Source organism: Ostrinia furnacalis, unplaced genomic scaffold (genome assembly GCF_004193835.3).
Source record: "Ostrinia furnacalis isolate ACB-3 unplaced genomic scaffold, ASM419383v2 OfSCF7708, whole genome shotgun sequence".
Taxonomy (NCBI): Eukaryota; Metazoa; Arthropoda; class Insecta; order Lepidoptera; family Crambidae; genus Ostrinia; species Ostrinia furnacalis.
In genome coordinates this window covers 708,385-728,755 of record NW_021137947.1, presented here as the reverse complement: position 1 = coordinate 728,755, position 20,371 = coordinate 708,385, and the positions used below count along the sequence as shown (strand labels likewise).

The 20,371-nt window shown below is 39.1% G+C and overlaps 1 protein-coding gene across 3 annotated transcripts; it reads left to right on the top strand.

The window, feature by feature from the left end:
* The first annotated feature begins 5,678 nt into the window (after nucleotides 1-5,678).
* LOC114365967 (probable protein phosphatase 2C T23F11.1) lies at nucleotides 5,679-18,633 on the top strand. 3 transcript variants are annotated; one of them, XM_028322723.1, is made up of 8 exons: nucleotides 5,679-5,731; nucleotides 6,903-7,093; nucleotides 8,208-8,305; nucleotides 9,429-9,581; nucleotides 11,826-12,006; nucleotides 12,736-12,827; nucleotides 13,581-13,751; nucleotides 18,394-18,633. In XM_028322723.1, exons 1-8 carry the CDS (start codon nucleotides 5,706-5,708, stop codon nucleotides 18,490-18,492), a joined length of 1,011 nt encoding a protein of 336 aa, XP_028178524.1. In that variant the 5' UTR covers nucleotides 5,679-5,705; the 3' UTR covers nucleotides 18,493-18,633. The 3 variants fall into 3 exon arrangements, with proteins under 3 accessions (XP_028178524.1, XP_028178526.1, XP_028178525.1); XM_028322725.1 differs by lacking the exon at nucleotides 5,679-5,731 and adding an exon at nucleotides 6,029-6,167; XM_028322724.1 differs by lacking the exon at nucleotides 5,679-5,731 and adding an exon at nucleotides 6,046-6,129.
* The last annotated feature ends 1,738 nt before the right edge of the window (nucleotides 18,634-20,371 follow it).

Genomic DNA, 20,371 nt, shown 5'->3' with positions numbered 1-20,371 from the left:
AACGCACTTTCGCGCCGCGCCGTCACACGATACTGGCCAGTGTCACCGGCGGCGATCGTTTCGTCATGCTCCCCCTGATAACTTGTAATTTGAAACTGTGAATACGATATTGATTCAATGGCTTTTATGAACCGGTAAATCAGTAGTAGTGATTCGCTATCAGGATTGGGGAACGCCTGAATGATTCAAGTAGAACCTTGTTTACCTACATAAGGCATAATGTGCGTAATTAACCTTTCAGATGAATTTCATAGAGCCTAACGCGATCAACCTTTTTTCTACATTTTAAGTAGCCCTTCTCTGACCCTCGCTGAGATAAACCTTCGCGAATGTGACGGAAACTTGTTCAGTTTCCAATTTTCTTGGTTAAAAGTTTATTACTTTTATTAAGTTAAGTTATAACCTACCTACCTAAGCATGTAACAGTTCAGTAATTGTTTGTATGCCGAATCTTCTCATTATAAGTCACCTCGATTTTTGCGATCACTTCTTCTAATAATACTTAACTAGGAAAAATCACTTTCCCTGGCATTTCTCTGTAGAAAATGCAATGGAAAGTGTTTTTGTCCTGTCCTTCTGTTTCTGCTAGGAATCGAACCTAAGATCGGCGTGATAGTTAACTACTTAATTTATCATTGTATTATTTCTACGGGGCTATTTAGTTAAGTATATACCTTTTCGCGCTTGACGGAATTTTGCTACGGAAGTTCGCATAAAATAAATTAATATTGAGTTGAAGGCCGAACTTGTATACTTAGGCAATTTAAAATTTTAAAAATGTGCTCCGCATTTAGAAATTGAATGCAATGCAATGATGACACCGACTACTTTTATTATAAATAAATGTACCATGCCATACATTTCTCTTAAATATTAGAATCATTTAAATGTTTATTATCGGCATGTATTTAAATGATCTTTTTAAATTAGCAAAAATGGCAATTAAAAAAATCTAAATGGTCATCTATTTTAATGATTGATCCTCTTTCTTTGAGACATAAAATAAATGAAATCGATCGATATTTTAACCTCTTTTGAACTACGCAAAAAAAATTTGAGATGTGAAAATTATATCTGATCGTTACTTGTTGGTCCTCAAAAATATAGGAAATGAGCACCAAATATTCAATATTGTGATACTTTTTTAAATAATTCGATTTGTATAAATTATTTTTTATCTATATCAAATAATCTTCAAAATAATTATGTTATGGTACTTATTTTTATTAAGTTGTAGTCAAAGGATAATATAATAATAATAATATAATAATATTAATAATAATAACTGGATGGAAACTATTTAAAGGCACTTGATGTTTAAAGATTTTTTTTTATTAAAAAATCATACTTAACACGTTCACACTGCGTTATCGGGTCGAATTGACCTTAGGTGCTGGATGCGTTGGTGCGGGATGATATATTCGGTCTTTTCAGTAGTACGAAATATAAATATTGCTTTGCAATTGTTTCGTCAAACACAGTAAATATTTGGAAAAGAAAACTTATCAGGTCCTTACGACCCGATGTCGCACTAAAAGTAAACAAATATCGTTTAGTACTTTTATCGTGTCTAATCGACCCGTTGACAGATGACTATGGTCACTGATCACGGTCGAGATCGGTATACTAAGAGAAAATCAACCTTGCGATTTGAAAAAAATAAAGAGGTAAAAATTATGATGTCGGGTTCAGGGATGTCAGAAGTAAGAAATTATTTTACATAGCGCCTCTAGTCCCAAACTAAGCAAAGCTTGTAATTTAAACAAACATGGCAATGTACCATTCTGCTTGCTTATTGGCCGCTAAGCCCTTGGCCAACTCAGTAACCAATGACGGACGATTGTCACTCAACCACAAAGTACCGAGTAAATTAAAAGAATTTTTTTAATTAAAAATATTAACCAATTATATTTTTTGTTAGATCAAATATATTTTAAAGTTAAGTTATACGTAGATCGAAATGTATTTATTAGGTGATCAATATTAAAAGGCAAATTTGATATAAAAATCAACAAATTAACAAAATTAAAGATCAATAACTAAAAAAGAGGATCAAATATTATTTTTGTTTACCAAATATTAAAAGAGTATATTAAACATGAATATTATGTTACCTTTAATGAAGATCATTCATAATTTATCCGTAGATCAACTAATATAGACCCAATAATTAATATAAAGATAAAATATAATAAAAAACATCATTTATTTTTAAAAGTGCACATTCAAAAAAGATCAATTAGTTTTTAGAGGATCAAATAATATTGTCCCTTTATTATCTACTAGCTTTTACCCGCAGCTTCACCCGCGTGAAATTAGTTTGTCACAGATCGTCATAAATTATAGGTAGCCTATAATGTTATTCTGGGCTATAAACAATAATACTGTGAAGTTTCATCAAAATCCGTTCAGTAGTTTTTGCGTGAAAGAGTAACAAACATCCAGACATCTAGACATCCACACAAACTTTAATTGTATTTTTATAATATTAGTAGGATTTACTAATAAATCTAAGTATAATTAATACAACAATTTAAAATAATAAATCTAGCTTAGACTCGTATTATCAAACGCGCTCGAAACTTTAAGCTAAGAGTTTTTTAAGTTTTGCGTAGCCGTACGCGCTTTTTTAATCACCATTGGTGTAGTGTCTGTTGTAATTGTGTCTGACAGTCCAATAAGCAAGAAAAGGCTGACAAAAGTGTAAAATGTCTTTTAATAATATCAGCAACTTATGGTGTTATTCAAAACAAATTAGCTATGCTTAATGTATGTAAACCAAACTTATGATTGCCTCAGCCATCGGTGTGACGCCATAATCAGGTTTCAGCGATCAGCGATACCATGCGCACGCGCACACGCCTTTGGTAATATAACGATATTATTATTAATTCTTTAGTAATAATAACAAGTCGATCGAGTTGACATCATATTGCCAATAACGTTACGAGTTGATTGATCGCAATGTAAGTAGATGATCAATTAAAATAACGGTTCAAGGACGTTTACTTGGTAAACGTGCGGTTAGCGAATTTATTTAAATTGATGTTGTTTGACGATGATGATTTTTCTAAAGCGGTGATTAAGACTTAGTAAATAATGCGTTAAAATAATTTTATTAATATCAAAATAATTATAATGCATTATTTATCTATTATTTGGTCGGCCGTTTGGTGTAGTGGTTCAGAACGGACTACTATGCCGAGAGGTCCCGGGTTCGATTCCCGGTCGGGCAGAAATTGAAATGATGAATTTTAATTTCTGTGACGGGTCTGGGTGTTTCTATGTATAATATGTATGTATTTACAAAAAAAAAAGTATTTAAGTATGTTTATATCCGTTGTCTAGTACCCATAGTACAAGCTTTGCTTAGTTTGGGACTAGCGGCGCAGTGTAAAAAAAAATGTCCAAGGATATTTATTTTATTTCGACCTATAATAATTATTATGTCCTAGCTAGGTTACTTACATAAAAAAACTTTTTGGCGGGAAAAGTATAGCTTAAAATTACAAGCTTTGTTTTTTTATGGTTTCGTGCGGTTTGCACATTTTAGGCAAAGCTCATGAAGCTAAAGATTTTTGAAATTCCTGTGGGTCTAGTCAAAACGCACTTTAAAATCGCAAACCCATCGCAAACCAGTCGCAAACAAACAAACAAATCGCAAAAGAGGTCGATAACAAAAAAGGCTTAGTCAAACGGCAAAAAATCGAATCGCAAAGCCCTACCTATCGATAATCGAAAGACTGGATTGAAATTTCCCATACAAAGGCTTAGCCAACATGCATTTAAGACTCAATCAAAATCGAATCGAATCGCAACACCCGCCATTTTCATTGCGATTACTTAAACCCCGGTGATAAGCTTCGATTATATCGAAAACCAATAGGGTGAGTTGCGCCACCTAACTTTGACCGTAACTATGACGTTAACCGGTGTTTTTTGTATGGAGTTTGACAGATTTTAGACGTTTGTCAAAGTTAAACTAAGATGGTGCAACCCACCCTAAGGCTGTTTTGACAAATCCGTATCGCGATGTCGTTTTGACAGCTAATTTGACAGCGAAGCATAGACGTAAACAGAGAGCAGAAAGAAGGAAGAAACTAATTTAAAAGAATGCTCAAAATGCCACCTCCTGTTCATCCTCTAAGGCCCGGTTTACACTAAGGCGGAGTGGAGCAGAGAAGTTTTTTGAATCCAATCAGATTCCCTTATTTGCACATCTTCACTCCCCTCCGCTTCGATGGAAATGAATCAAGAGGAGAAGAATCAGGTGCACTTGATTTTCTATAGAATTTGACGCTGCCTTGCGGTGCGGAGAAGAGCGGAGCGGTGTGGAGTTGTGCGGAGCAGTGCGGAGCAGTGCNGTGACATTTACAGGTAGGGTTGCCAACTCTTGAAAGGACCAACCCGGGAGAATTGTGGGGGGGGGGGGGGGGTTGCTCCATCACGCTGAATACGCGCTCGAATGAAGCATTAATAGAGACAGGAATGGAAAGAACAAACGTGACCATTTTTTTTTTATTCAGGACAAGGATTTCTGTCTTTCGATTTCGTAAAGAAGTCAACCCAGCGTAAACCCAAAGCATAAATTTGTCAAATCTATGTCAATATTTAATAATTCCTGGAGTTTAGTAATGTTGGTCCATGTGATTGGTTCTTTTAAAGATAAAATTTATACACAAGTACGAGCAGCAATGGATGCATTTAATTTTTAGAAATACCGGAGAAAATATTGCTCTCCGGGAGGTCGGGAGGTTAACCATTATTTCCGGAGTCTCCCGGGCAATCCGGGAGGGTTGGGAACCCTATTTACAGGGGGGCGCTGTACAGTATAGCCCCATAGAAATGGGGAAATGTCAAAATAACATTAGTTCCGACTTTTGCCACATGCCAAATAACCGTGATCGGAACCATGATCGAACTTTTTCGCGAAAGTAAAGGAAACGATGCCCATAGAGTTGGCAACCCTGAGTGTCTCAGCGCCATCAGCTGTTACACAAATGTCATTACCTCGTCCCCCTCAGGAAATGGCGAAATTTTTTTGTATGGAAATAAACGCGCGCTGCTACTCCTGTTATTTCTGCTCTCTGCCATTTTCCGATCTAATCGAATTACTGGTGACGCGGCGACTGACATTAGTGAAAACTTCATATTGGTTTGCGATGGCATTTTGTCTAGACCCACTGGATGTTAATTTTATTATGCTTCTCTACCAAAAATTATAAGCGTACTTTTTTGCTTTGTGAGTTAGGTACTTATAGTTCCAAAATACTGAACTGTGGGTCTAAAAAGTGGTCGAAAAGCCCTTTTTTGTATGGAGTTTTGACGGATTCGATTTTCGATTTGATCAAAAAGTGCGTTTTGTCTAGGGGGGCTGTGCTGTGCTGTGCATGACATTGACAGCGGGGCGCCACCGTCTATACCGGATCGCTGGTTCCGATTTTTGCCATGTTTGGAAACCATACAGTTGAACGATGGTAGCGCCCCCCTGTCATTGAGTTTGGTGGGACAGTTCAGCGTGGGTCATCTATACTTTTTACACGTACTAACCATAGAAACCGGCATGTTTAATGTTTTCAGTGACATATTTCATTCAGACAAGAATTTGTCAAAAAGACAGGTACTTACATTTATTTTGAAATTATTTTATAAATGTGGAATCTATTAAAATTATAAAAGATATTTTTGTAACTGTCGGTAAAATCATGTTTACTGCGTCGAAATTGATAAGGTTTGTGTTTCTTGTGTTGTGAATATGAGTACACGTTTTAAAAGTAGACAGGAAAGAAGAATCTCCTTGTTTACTTTAAAAATTCAGCTGTGCTTTGCATTAAATAATGCTTATCATTGTACCAGTAAAACTACTGTGTTAATTTATTATGAAGTGTTTATTTTTGTCCATGTTTTTGATTTAAAACCAACAAATAAGCTAGGACTTATAATTTTTGATTTCTTTGACGAAACACTACTGTGTAAGAATAACAAATGTTTGTCTGTGGTGCTTGTTCTGTCAGTCATAAAACTGTCAAAGTGACATTTGCGATATTTACCTACGCATTTTATTTATCTCAAGAAAAATACATTATTCGTAAAAACAAAGCGATAAATCTACTAAAGCACATTATAATTGTGAGTGATATTGCACTTTTATTGCCATCGATAAACCTGTAAGTAGAGTTATGGCCGATATTTACTTCAAAGTTCTGTTCTTCAATTTATTTTTCTTGTTTTTATTCATCTCTAAGTTTAATAGTTTAGTGCGTTTATTAGAGTGTTTGAGACTGATTAAGTTCTGTATCTGCCAAGTTTCTGGTTTATTATAAGCTGCTGATACATACAGTGCCAATTGAGACAAAAAATAATAATGACATCAGATTTTAGTCATCAACTTTCTGCATGGATGGAAATCTCCCAGGAATTTGGTTGAATTTAGTATGAGTAGTCCTTCCGCTTATGAAGATCGTTTGAATATTAAATACATTGAATACTAGTTTAGAACAAATTGTTTCTAAACCAGAATTTGCCTGTAATATATTTTGTAAGTACCTATATTATCACAAACACCAAGGACTACTTATAAAAAAAGGTATTACGTATGGAAATAGAAATAAAAAATCGTTATTTGAAATGAAAACACGAAAATACAAATGAACAAAGAAAAAAAAAATACATAGATAAAGGTATTTTTTGCCAAAAAGGAGCCTGCTTACTTATATTTATTTATTTATTTATTTAAAGACTTTATTGCACACACAACAATGTTTAGTACAAAAAGGCGAGCTTAATGCCATACGTCATTCTCTACCAGCTGACCTTGAGCAAAACAGAGATATTGAGTAGGCGGTGCTAAAAAGCTACAAAAACGTACACAATATGTTATACTATGTTGTTTTGCTTTTTAGAGTGATGGGGCAGACCCTTTCGGAGCCGGTGACTGAGAAGCAGTCGTCGACTTGCCAGGACAGCCGCTACTTGGTGGGCTCGTCGTGCATGCAAGGCTGGCGGGTGTCCATGGACGACTCCCACACACACATACTGTCCCTCCCCGATGATCCGGGGACAGCGTTTTTTGCTGTATATGATGGTCATGGAGGTATGAAATAGACTTACAAGTTCATTTGATAACAAAAACTTCATGAATTGATCTAGTCTTCTGTATTAAAGTCAAAATGTGTATCTAATATTAAACATTAACTACGCTGTATGTACTATTAACTAATCTAAGGTGTCATTGTTTAGTCTTCAGTCCCTTATTTACGTTACGTTTATGTGTTTTCATTATGGCCACATGTCATGCAGAAAAGTTCTAAAATGAATTCATCAGTTTCTGCAACCTTTAACACTAGAGTACACGCGTGGCCTACTATAGTAGACCAGGGTAACATTTTACGCTATAACTTTTTAAAAACTTGCGCCAGAGAGCTGGCATTCCAGGAAAGCCTCGTTTACTAAATTTGTCAATAAGCCAGTAAAGCTTGGGTCGCCAGCGTCTGCGCATTTTTCTAAAATTGGCCGTCAAACTGCGGTTCTACTCAAAAGCTCGAAATCACTCGACAAAAAAATTATGGAAGACTTGCAAAAAATGGATTTACCCCATGTACCAGGTAGTAGAACACTAGAGTACACGCGTGGCCTACTATAGTAGACCAGGGTAACATTTTACGCTATAACTTTTTAAAAACTTGCGCCAGAGAGCTGGCATTCCAGGAAAGCCTCGTTTACTAAATTTGTCAATAAGCCAGTAAAGCTTGGGTCGCCAGCGTCTGCGCATTTTTCTAAAATTGGCCGTCAAACTGCGGTTCTACTCAAAAGCTCGAAATCACTCGACAAAAAAATTATGGAAGACTTGCAAAAAATGGATTTACCCCATGTACCAGGTAGTAGAAAGTCTTGAATGCTATGAAAGATAAAAAACAAATTATATTTTTTCAGTAAATAATTTTTTTGCTACCATGGATCACGGAGTGCAATTTTGGTCCAAAAATTTACAAATTTTAAATCCATTTATAATTTTTGATCCCAAATAGTCTTATAAAGAAACTTTGATTATAAAAGAACTATAATAAACACCTTTAATGTTTACATAGTAATTTTATTCATAAATTACTTACAAACTGATTTACAGTGATTTTAAATTGGCTTACCAGAGTAGGCCGCGCGTGTATTGGTGCAAAAAATAGTGTTAACTCTGTACTAACTGTTTTCAGGAGCTAACATAGCAGAATATGCTGGAAAACATCTTCACAAGTTCATAACTGCTCGTCCGGAGTACCACCTTGGGAATATTGAAGAGGCGCTAAAGCAGGTAATTATGTTAATTACTAGAATAATGTTAATTTGAATAATAAGTGTGAAACAGCAATAATGCATTATGAACCGAGTGGTTGTTTGGTACATATTACCCAAAAACTATGTGTTAAATGTGGATTTCTTGGGAATTTGATTGAAGTACTAAAAGCATGTGACGTTAAACTCTGCTTTAATATGCAGTTGTAATAAAGGTGATATTGCAAGAACAAATATTTTAGTCCGGTAAAGGTAGGTTTAGGACCTGGAAGAACTGCAACATGATAAAAACTTCTTAGAACTACGATTATTATTAGAAAAAACTATGCTCTAAGGTTGTATAATATTTTACGCATTTATCAAATAAATATCTCAATTAAAAAGCTGTTTACGTCTACTACTCAATCATTACACCACTTAAAGATAGCATATCAGTTCACGTTTTAAGAGAAAAACAAGAGTGTGATTTTGTACAGTCCAGTTCATAAATATATTTTCAGTGCCCAATGTTTCAAAGTATTGTAGCACAGTAGCGCAGTATTGACTGCGCTACTGCAATATGTTAATGAACATGATTACATTTTATTGATGTTTGAGTTTGTATTGAAAATGATCGTTATAATGCTAACAACATTTAAAAAAATTGTTACTGCCAATGTATTTATGAACTTGACTGTACCTAATACCTAAATTTTTTGTACAGTATAAATTATATTTGATCTTTCTTAGTGTAATGATATGAATTTTTGACCTGTGACCACACATTTGAGACACCTAATGTTTGTTTAAGTTTTGACAAAAGTAATTAGTTCACATTATTTACGAGTGGTCAAGCCTCGTAGATTTAGCAGTAATAACTCTGACGTCATCAGCACCTTAATCAAGACTAGATCGTTTCATCCACGAAGACGCCCCACCAATTTTAGGTCGAGGGAAGTGCGGGGTGCGGGGAGTTTGATTCGAGCAATCCGAGCGTCATTATTGTAGTGTGCGTGTGCACTCATGGATAATTTAGCGTGTATCGATAACACTCAAACATTCGCGGAAGAATGGTGTGGCGCGTCTTCGTGGATGTCACACGATCTATACTGTATGTTTAAACAAAAACCATTTTAAACACAACAAAAAAATCATACTTCCAGGGTTTCCTAGACCTCGACCAAGCTATGTTAGAGGAAGACATGCTGCAAGAAAAAGTAGCTGGCAGCACAGCAGTGGTGGTGCTTGTGAAAGAGAACACTCTGTACTGCGCCAACGTCGGCGACTCCAGAGCCATCGCCAGCGTACGCGGCGCCGTGAGTAGATAGCTTCGTAGCACAGTGGCCGTAGCACAGCAGGGCTCCGTAGCACAGTGGCCGTAGCACAGCAGGGCTCCGTAGCACAGTGGCTGTAGCACAGTGGCTGTAGCACAGTGGCTGTAGCACAGCAAGGCTCCGTAGCACAGTGGCCGCAGTACAGCAGGGCTCCGTAGCACAGCAGGGCTCCGTAGCACAGTGGCTGTAGCACAGTGGCTGTAGCACAGCTGGGCTCCGTAGCACAGTGGCTGTAGCACAGCAGGGCTCCGTAGCACAGCAGGGCTCCGTAGCATAGCAGGGCTCCGTAGCACAGTGGCTGTAGCACAGCAAGGCTCCGTAGCACAGTGGCCGCAGTACAGCAGGGCTCCGTAGCACAGCAGGGCTCCGTAGCACATTAGGGCTCCGCAGCACAGCAGTGGTGGTGCTCGTGAAAGAGAACACTGTATTGTGCCAACGTCGGCGACTCCAGAGCCATCGCCAGCGTACGCGGCGCCGTGAGTACAAGGCTTCGTAGCACAGGCCAACTTTGCACAGTTTTGCCGTTTAACACAGATTTAGTCTGTGTCACAGTTTTGATGACATCTTGGCCGTGATAGGTCAAATAGCGAAAATTGGCGGGTGTGATGTGGCGTCGACTGTGCACAAATCGTCAAATCTCAAGTCTATCGTCATCTTCAAGTCAGCGTGAGGAGTGTAGGCGAAATCTTCCATTTGCTTGCTAAATCTTATAACTAATATTTTCAATGTATCGCTGTTGGTTTCTATAAAATAAATAAATAAATAAATAAATAAATAAACTAGAGGAGCACATCTTGCAGTTGAGCCTAAGTGACCTGCTCAACCTCCACGTCCACGGGCTGGAAGACGTAGCGTGGGCAGGCCTCCTACTAGGTGGACCGGCGATCTGGTGAAGATCGTGAGAAGAGCCTGGATGCGGGGAGCGCAAGACCGTTCATTGTGGAAAACCTTGGAGGAGGCCTTTGTCCAGCAGTGGACGTCATTCCGCTGAAACGAACGAACGAACGACCTGCTCAACAAAAATGGACCTTATTATCTTAGGTGGAGGTGCTCTCGTACGACCACAAGCCGAACAACGAGGAGGAGCTGCGCCGGATCACGGCCGGCGGCGGCTGGGTGCAGCTCAACCGCGTCAACGGCAACCTGGCGCTGTCCCGGGCTCATAGCATTGACCGGCTCCAGAGCACAGTTTTGCTCTTTAACACAGTTGGCGCTGTCCCGAGCTCATAGCATTGACCGGCTCAAGAGCACAGTTCTGCTGTTTAACACAGTTTTGCTGTTTAACACAGTTTTGCTCTGTGTCACTTTTTTGATGACTATTATGTGGTTGTGATAGGTCGAATAGCGAAAATTGGCGGGTGTGATGTGGCGTCGACTGTGCTTACAAAATTTATTTCCAAAGTCAGTGTCAGGAGATTAGGTGAAATCTTCCATTTGCTTGATAAACTACAGCCTGGTCGCGACTGTGCGACGCGCGCCCTCAGTGAGTGTGCGAGCGCGACAGCAACATAATTACGCGCGAGCGATAAGGATGGGTAGCTTGGGGTCATTGGACAAAATTCTACGTGCTCACGGACCAGGCTTTTGAGGAGCACATAAATGACCTGCTCAACAATAATGAACCTTATTACCTTAGGTGGAGGTGCTCTCGTACGACCACAAGCCGAACAACGAGGAGGAGCTGCGCCGGATCACGGCCGGCGGCGGCTGGGTGCAGCTCAACCGCGTCAACGGCAACCTGGCGCTGTCCCGGGCTCATAGCATTGACCGGCTCAAGAGCACAGTTTTGCTCTTTAACACAGTTGGCGCTGTCCCGAGCTCATAGCATTGACCGGCTCCAGAGCACAGTTTTACTGTTTAGCACAGTTTTGCTGTTTAACACAGTTTTACTCTGTGTCACATTTTAGATGACTTCTTATGTGGTCGTTATAGGTCGAATAGCGAAAATTGGCGGGTGTGATGTGGCGTCGACTGTGCTTACAAAATTTCCAAAGTCAGTGTCAGGAGATTAGGTGAAATCTTCCATTTGCTTGATAAACTACAGCCTGGTCGCGACTGTGCGACGCGCGCCCTCAGTGAGTGTGCGAGCGCGACAGCAACATAATTACGCGCGAGCGATAAGGATGGGTAGCTTGGGGTCATTGGACAAAATTCTACGTTCACGGACCAGGCTTTAGAGGAGCACATAAATGACCTGCTCAACAAAAATGGACCTTATTATCTTAGGTGGAGGTGCTCTCGTACGACCACAAGCCGAACAACGAGGAGGAGCTTCGCCGGATCACGGCCGGCGGCGGCTGGGTGCAGCTCAACCGCGTCAACGGGAACCTGGCGCTGTCCCGGGCTCTTGGAGACTACGTGTTCAAGAGGAATTACCGGCTGTCGCCCAGGGAACAGATCGTCACAGGTAGGATTAGGTTGAACTTGTTTTTATCCGTGAATTTTGATGAATTAAAGCCGAGGAGTCGGTAAACATCATGTAGGATAAAGGGTTTGTCAGGTTTGATGCGTTCTGCGGTCTGCGGTCAGTTAAAGTGTAGGTAGCCCACATCATGAATGAACAACATTGTCGGTCAGTGGTCCGGGCAACATAATCTGTCAGCGATTGTGACAAAGCAATCTATCAACGGTGTGGTTTGTGTTCTTTGCTTGTTCCGCACGGTTATTTTGCACAATACAAAAGGTATAGAGACCGATAGTGTATAGTCTGGTCGCCGAGCACGTAGAATTTTGTCCAATGACCCCATTAAGCTACACCTATTCTTGTCGCTCGCGCGTAATTATATTCCTGTCGCGACTGCGGGCAGCGCTGCACGGGCAGCAGCAGTGAGTGTACGAGCGCAACAGGAATATAATTACGCGCGAGCGATAAGGATGGGTAGCTTGGGGTCATTGGACAAAATTCTACGTACTCCGCGACCAGACTTTAGTTCATACATAATGCGGGCTACGTTCCCTTTGACCTGCCCGCTGACTGCAGAACGCATCCCGTGTGGCAAATCTTTTACGGATGGAAATATGAACACTGGAGCTAATATTGACATGTATATTGCAAGCTATTAAAAATTCAGCTATTTGTTTTATATTTATTCTTTAAGACTGTAAAGTTTTATCATTGTGTTTGTTATCGTTACAGCGTATCCAGATGTGCAAGTGAGGCAGCTGAACGACGACTGGGAGTTTATTGTGATAGCCTGTGACGGCATCTGGGAGGTTCTGTCTAATGAGGTTAGTTTGAATTATTAGTTTTTGACATATTTTGTATCAGCTTTTTTCCGTGACTTCACCTGCGTGTATTTCGATCTGCCACCGAAAGTCGCGCGTCTCTCGATGATGATCCCTTTCAAACATCTTTAAAGTCATTTCAGTTGTTTATCTACGAGCTCTCTCTTGGTTGGTTTTGGCAAAGTAGAATAGGACCCCTACTTTTTTTCGGAAAGAGAGGGTCGTCCTCTCTGCTCTCTCTATAGTGGAGACTAAATGACCTGAAATGGATGGTGGTGACGATGATGATGATGGTCATGAAAGTAATTTATTTTCTGCAATATACTTTTTACTTTACTCCTACCACCGTTTGGGGACATTGGGCCAGTGCCGAGAAGAAACAGCGCAAGAATAGTAACCTTTGTCAGCCTCTTTATCAATCACTCATTAGATGATGTTAGGCTGAGTTCCACCACCTAACTATGACGATAACCGATGATTTTTGTATGGAGTTTGACAGATTTTTGACGTTAGTCATAGTTATAGATAACCCACGCTGAACTGAAATTTATTCTTATTCTAACTAGGTATATGGTTTCCAACATGGCAAAAATCGGAACCAGCAATCCGGTATTGACGGTGGCGCCCCACTGTCAATGTCATGGATAGGACAGTTCAGTATTTTGGAACTATAAAGTAAGATGGTGCAACCCAGCCTTAGTGATGATGATGTTTATGATGACGATAACCACGATCACGATGATGTTTTTCCGCCAGGAGGTGATATCGTTCTGCCGCGTGCGTCTACTCAGCGGCTGGGAACCAGCGGCTGTGTGCGAGGCGCTCATGCAACGCTGTCTGGCTCCCAACTGCGCCACCGGAGGCCTGGGCTGCGACAACATGACCGTGCTGCTGGTCTGCCTCGCGCCCTTCCCGCGCGCCCCGCCGGTACGTATGACGTAGGCAGCGGGCTGGTGACGTAGGCAGCGGGCTGGTGACGTAGGCAGCTGGCTGGTGACGTAGGAGCCAGGCTCATGCAGCGCTGCCTGGCTCCCAACTGCGCCACCGGAGGCCTGGGCTGCGACAACATGACCGTGCTGCTGGTCTGCCTCGCGCCCTTCCCGCGCGCGCCGCCGGTGCGTATGACGTAGGCAGCGGGCTGGTGACGTAGGCAGCGGGCTGGTGACGTAGGCAGCGGGCTGGTGACGTAGGCAGCGGGCTGGTGACGTAGGCAGCGGGCTGGTGACGTAGGCAACAGGCTGGTGAGGTAGGCACCAGGCTGATGACGTAGGCAGATTCCTGTTCCCAGGAATATTACCCAGGGTGGTAATATAAATATTCTCAAATAATGGTAACATACCAGGGTATACGCAATATGATGGTACTGCGACGGTACGTACGACGTTTTATTTATATCCCCAACGAAGAGAATATTCAGTTTTATGATAGTATTCCAAAGACAATAACGCAACATGGCTGTAGCTGGTCTATTTGGCGCCTTTCCCATGTGAGTGTCGGTATGTATGATGATTTATTAGATAGACAGGAATATTCCCTTGAAGAGAACTTCACCCGGGGATATTTAAATGGCTGGTAAGTATGATAATGGTGGCCTAGAGATATGCTGTTGCCAAGAACATTGCCAATAATGGGAAAATACACAGATATTCTCACTAGGGGCAACATTCCGGGAACGACTTAACGATTTTAACTGAAAGATTAACTTGTATTTTTCATTTTTTTACTATGCATGAAGCTTTGCATGTTGTGCTACGGGATTTGAGTCTTTATTAACTATGTGCATGTTTTTTTTATTGAATGTTGCTTTATTTGTATTCAACTAGCAAGTTATTAAATAATATTGTTATTATATTTATCGATTTTTTTATCTTATTTTTAGCCACGTTAGATTCATAAAGACTGACAATAGGTTTGTGACGTCATTTCAACACAATATTCAAGATGCAATACATACAACTTTAGTCTTACAGTACTAAGTTTTAAAGTCGAAAATTGCTTGCAGTCCCCGTTCAAATGCCTGGACACGTCGCGTCCGAACAAGTATTGGACCCTGACTCCGTCTCGGCGGTTCTCCTAATCTACAGCTCGTACAAATCAACGCTCAATTTCACGAAATCTCACTATACAAAATACATTTTTAATACTGACAATAATGGGGATGTTGCCTGGGTCAAAAAGCAAGAGTTTTAATTAGTCCGTCAGTTAACTTATCAAAAAATACTTTACACGTATTTTTCACTTTTTCAAACTAATGAAAATTTAAAGAGATATAGCGCCCCAAAGTCCATAAGAAGAGGCCCGTGACGTCAACGCTTGCTTAAAAATGCCGCACGTTGTGACGTCGTGCGCAACTTCAACGCACCATAACTATGTAATTATTTGTTAGATTGACAAATAAAATTATATGTGTCCAATATTTTTTGATATTAAACATTACGGACTAAAAAAATTTTTTTAGGCAACTAGCCTATTGGAACTTAACATCCGATCGAGCTAACTGCGTAACTCGCTGGAATGCGACTTCCCCACTTACTTACACACCTCCCCGCGTACGCCCCGTCCGTACCAGAGCGACGATGTGACGTCACGGCCGCCAGGTACGCAGTTAACTCGACCGGGTTGTACTGCTGAACGAAAGTGGCGTTTATTGCGATGAAGTTTAGAGTTATTTCGCATTAAGCGCTTACCTTGTTGCTAGCTCTGTTTCTAAATTCTTAGTCACTTGATGGTATGTATCTTTGATGTACCATCGGCAACAGTGTTAACTATCCATTGCCTGTTATGTCGTCTCGTTCTATCGCAAAGAATCACCATTTGACGAGAGCGAGAGCAAAAGCGGAAATGGATAGTTAACAGTGTGGCCGTGTGTACCTAAATCTTAACGAGAGAAGAAAAATTGATACTTTTAGATAGTGAGATGTCGTGACTGCCGGCCATATACTGTGATCATGTTTCAAAGTGTTCTGGTACGCTTGGCTGTTTTTTCATAAAATTATCAACATATTTAGAAGAAGATAAAAAGCGTGTATAAATAAACAAATGTAGACATACCCGCATACGTCATAGGTAGAAAGTAGATCAATATGTATGGAAATGCCAAAACTTTATAGTATTTATCGTTCTTCCAGAAAGTAATTATTTGTTTTCATGCGTCCTAAATATTGAAGTTTTCTCTGTACCCACCGATAGAGATTAAGGAGCATTCATACAGTTTTGTAATTTAAAATTAAAGAGACAGCCAAGTTTAATTCAATCTGTGATTGTTTCAGACATTTTAAATCGATGAAACTTTATTATGTGAATGTTCGCACAGGAAGACTGATGTGTGCCATGATTTAGTTTTGAAATGAATGACAGAAATATTTTGTGTTTGTCATACATATTGAAGTGTCAAATTATGTGTTCACAGTCGAATCTGTACTTGATTGTTTTATACAGATGATTTAATTTAGAATGGCCTATACACTGAAAAATTTAAGAACAGTGGGTACATACAACAGTCCTTATATCGCTTTAATAATTAATAATCTTCCTTGAATGTGATATCTAATAGATTAAAGTACAAAATGTAGCGAAACGTGCTAATATCCTTCAGAAGGTACTTACTCGGTCAAATGCTACTTGAATTATAACTTTATTTCGTTACAATGATATATATTTTTGCGTTGTCATGTACATTCGTCTACGGAACTATTTTAATTAAAACCGACTGTCAAAAGATCTCAGAATGTTGCTTATAATAAAAATATGTAGATGAATGTACAATTTTGTGTTGTTTGTTGTGTTCGAGAAATTTTGCTAACTATCAATGCTTTTTTATGCTATTGCTTTCTGTTTTAATGGTGTGTTTAAATACTGTGATGTGATTTTGCATGTTTATTCATGAAGAATGTGTTCATAATTTCTATAAAAAATGTAAAAAAAAAGTGAATTTTCATGGAAAATATGAACGTATTCTATTTATTTTTTATCTTGGGTGTTCTCAAAAATTGCATGTGTCAGGTTTAAATGCATGTTGATTATTTGCATGACTAAAATGACGACTGATTTTGAAATTGTTGTGTTTTTTTAATGTTACTTGTGTCATTCTTATAAACCATTTTGGTGAAAACAATTTTTTAGGAATTCTGTCTGCGATTATACTTGCTGCATGTTTCTTTGAATTTAAATTCTTCTCGTTGGTTTTGATATACTGTTTTTATATTTCAAATAGGATTTAATATTAAGCTTTCAAGGCCGTATTTTGAAATGAGATAGAAAAAGGCGTTTGTAGGTTGATAAGAAAATAATCTATCGACAAAAGTAACAAGGGGCAAATGTTAAAGAAAACGCGCAAATAATAAAATCTAAAGATGTCAAATTAAATTAATTGGTTGTTTGATATTTTTTTACATTTGAAGATATGGTCTTGAGGTTTTACTATGGAACCTAACACCGCTCGCTTCGATTGTGTTGTCACTTGTGTTGCTTGCAATAATAAACTTTTAGAAAATATACTGCTTTTATTTATTTATTCTTACATTTTGACTCTTAAAAAAACCCCTGCCCGACAACGGGCTTTTATAGACAGAAGCCTATAAAAAGTGACGACTTCAAATTCGTCTATACGTCGCGATTCAGTCACACCTATGTGTCAGGGTCTTAAAATTTCATAATTAAATAACATAATGAAAATATGTTGATAGTCTGTGTGCTTTTACTATCTTGATACCTTCACAAGAAGAGAGCTTGGTTTTTAGGGTTCCGTAGCCAAAATGGCAAAAACGGAACCCTTATAGTTTCGTCATGTCCGTCTGTCCGTCTGTCCGTCTGTCCGTCTGTCCGTCTGTCCGTCTGTCCGTCTGTCCGTCTGTCACAGCCGATTTACTCGGAAACTATAAGTACTACAGTGATGAAATTTGATGGGAATATGTGTTGTATGAACCGCTACAAAATTATGACACTAAATAGTAAAAAAAAGAATTGGGGGTGGGGCCCCCCATACATGTAACTGAGGGATGAAAATTTTTTTTCGATGTACATACCCGTGTGGGGTATCAATGGAAAGGTCTTTTAAAATGATATAAAGTTTTCTAAAAAACATTTTTCTTAAAGTGAACGGTTTTTGAGATATCAGCTCTCAAAGTCGTAAAAAGTATGTCCCCCCCCCTCTATTTTTATAACTACGGGGTATAAAATTCTAAAAAAAATAGAGGTGATGCATGCTAATTAACTCTTTCAACGATTTTTGGTTTGATCAAAGTATCTCTTATAGTTTTTGAGATAGGTTGATTTAACTGTTGCTGCTACGGAACCCTTTGTGCGCGAGCCCGACTCGCACTTGGCCGGTTTTTAAATGTGGTGTTGCATGCTTTTTCGTGCTTGATTAAAATTTGGATGGAATCTGCTATAAACTCTGCTGAAAACTGTTATTCAAGGCATCAGAAACTCTTGGAAAGGTTGGTTTCTTTATTCTAATTTAATTATGTATGTCTATGGTATGAAGGTAACAGAATAGAACCAATTTAAAATATAAATTCTAATACAACGTACAGGCACAAAAAGTCAATCTACCCTACTCCCATTTCAGGACACCCCGTTGCCAGTTGAAGACAAGTTAGACAGCAAGTTTATGACCAAGATGGAGGACTTACTATACGTGGAGGATGAGGAAGAGGACCTGAAGTGAACAACTGCTTCCATTCTGTCTGTAGTGTAAATGTGTGTAAATAAAGTAGGCGTTAGTGGCTCCTATGTTTTTGGCGGGCGACCAAAATTGCGGTCACAGATAACGAAAATTTTACTTCAAATTTTTGAATTCAAGCCGATAGACAAAACATAGACACGGACCAATGGAAACCGTGGAAAGTGACAGTTCAATTGTCATTTTGATGTTTCGTTTTGCAGGATATGGCAAAGGCAATAAAAGGCAAAAATATCCTTAAGTACCTATTTAGAAAGGTGAGATTCTTTTAGATTTAAGGCGATTTCGCATGGAAAATGACAAAATATTAATTCTTGTATGAACTCACAATTTTTCAGAAAGTTTTGGAACTTGCGATCTCACAGAACTAATTTTTAGACGACAACTAGGTATATTTTCTATAGTAATGCGAATCACACCATGAGGCCCTGCACCTCAAGATTAGGTACGAGTTGGCATGCTGTTTAAATTTAAAGTAAGTAAACATTCAAAATATTTTCTGCACCGTATTTTGGTATGAAAATGAATGCATTTAAGGAAATGAAAAAATAAAATTAAGTAAATTCGGCTGGACCGCTTTTGATAGTTTGCGTTGATTTCTTCAAGTGTGTTTTTGTTGCTCAACCTTATGAAGAGTTGATAAGGTTTAAAACGTGGTGGCCACTATATTACCACTGCCTCGAACGGAAAAAGTATTTTTTCAGATTTTTCTTCCACAACAGATTTGTATTTATAGGAATACCATTTAGATATGAATTGCCATGGATTTGAGATTGTAAAAGGAATTCCTTTTTTGTAAATTTAGATTTTATTCGAAGTGCTACATAAGTGTTCCTATTATTTTTACACACTTGCAGAACTTGTGACGTCATGTTTCCTAAACGCGTGTGCAATGAGGGTCTGCCTCCTGCGCTCACCAGATGACGCTACTGGCATGACTGGCGAGTGATAGGACAGTGACGCCAACCTGTAGGATTCGCGCCACGATAAACTTTAGATGAATCTAATCTAATCTAAAATCGTCGATAAGATTTTATCATAGCGCGCATCCTATCCCGGCTGGTGGCAAAATAAATGCGATAGTCTTCTTACCGCTTCAGCGCTCATCTGTTGGCGCTACTGTCCTAGCCACGAGCATGTTTTTTTTTATCCACAACGAGGAAGCTCTTGGCCTGTATCTCACCTGATGGTAAGTGACGATCAGGCCGAAGGTGGAAGCGAGCTTCACCCGGAATCCTCAACCACGGAGGAACTGGCTATCTTACCTCTAACTGCCGGAACACAACAACGCTGTTAACATTGTTGTTATGGCGACAGACTTAGGTAAAATGGTGGTAGCTAGCCAGGCGAACTTAGAACAAGCCCTACCACCAACCAAACCGAACAGAAAAAGCTACTCCCACTGGGAATCGAACCCGGGACCTCTGCGTCTGAAGCAGGTGGTCTTACCACTAGACCACAGAGGCGGTTTAATGTGACAGGATCTTACTCGACAGTGGCGCCAACTGGTGAGCGCAATTAGGCAACATAGCACACACGCACGTCGCACACGCGTCATTTTAATTTATTTTTACTAATGTGATTTACTAAAGACCCACACGCATGTAATCTTTGTATCAATTATTAATTTGTTAATCAATTAATTAAGTCAACGAATTGTTAAAATTTTATTGTTATTTTTAACGTGAAATAAATTTTTATTAATGTAATTGAAATTGTTTGGTGATAATGTCTGATGTCCATTTATTTGTAGTTTTAACAAGTTAATATTAAAAAAAAAATATTATTAATGATATTAAGATACTAAATAAAGGCTTTTATGTTTGTATATTGCGGTATTATAGGTATTAGAATAATTATTAAA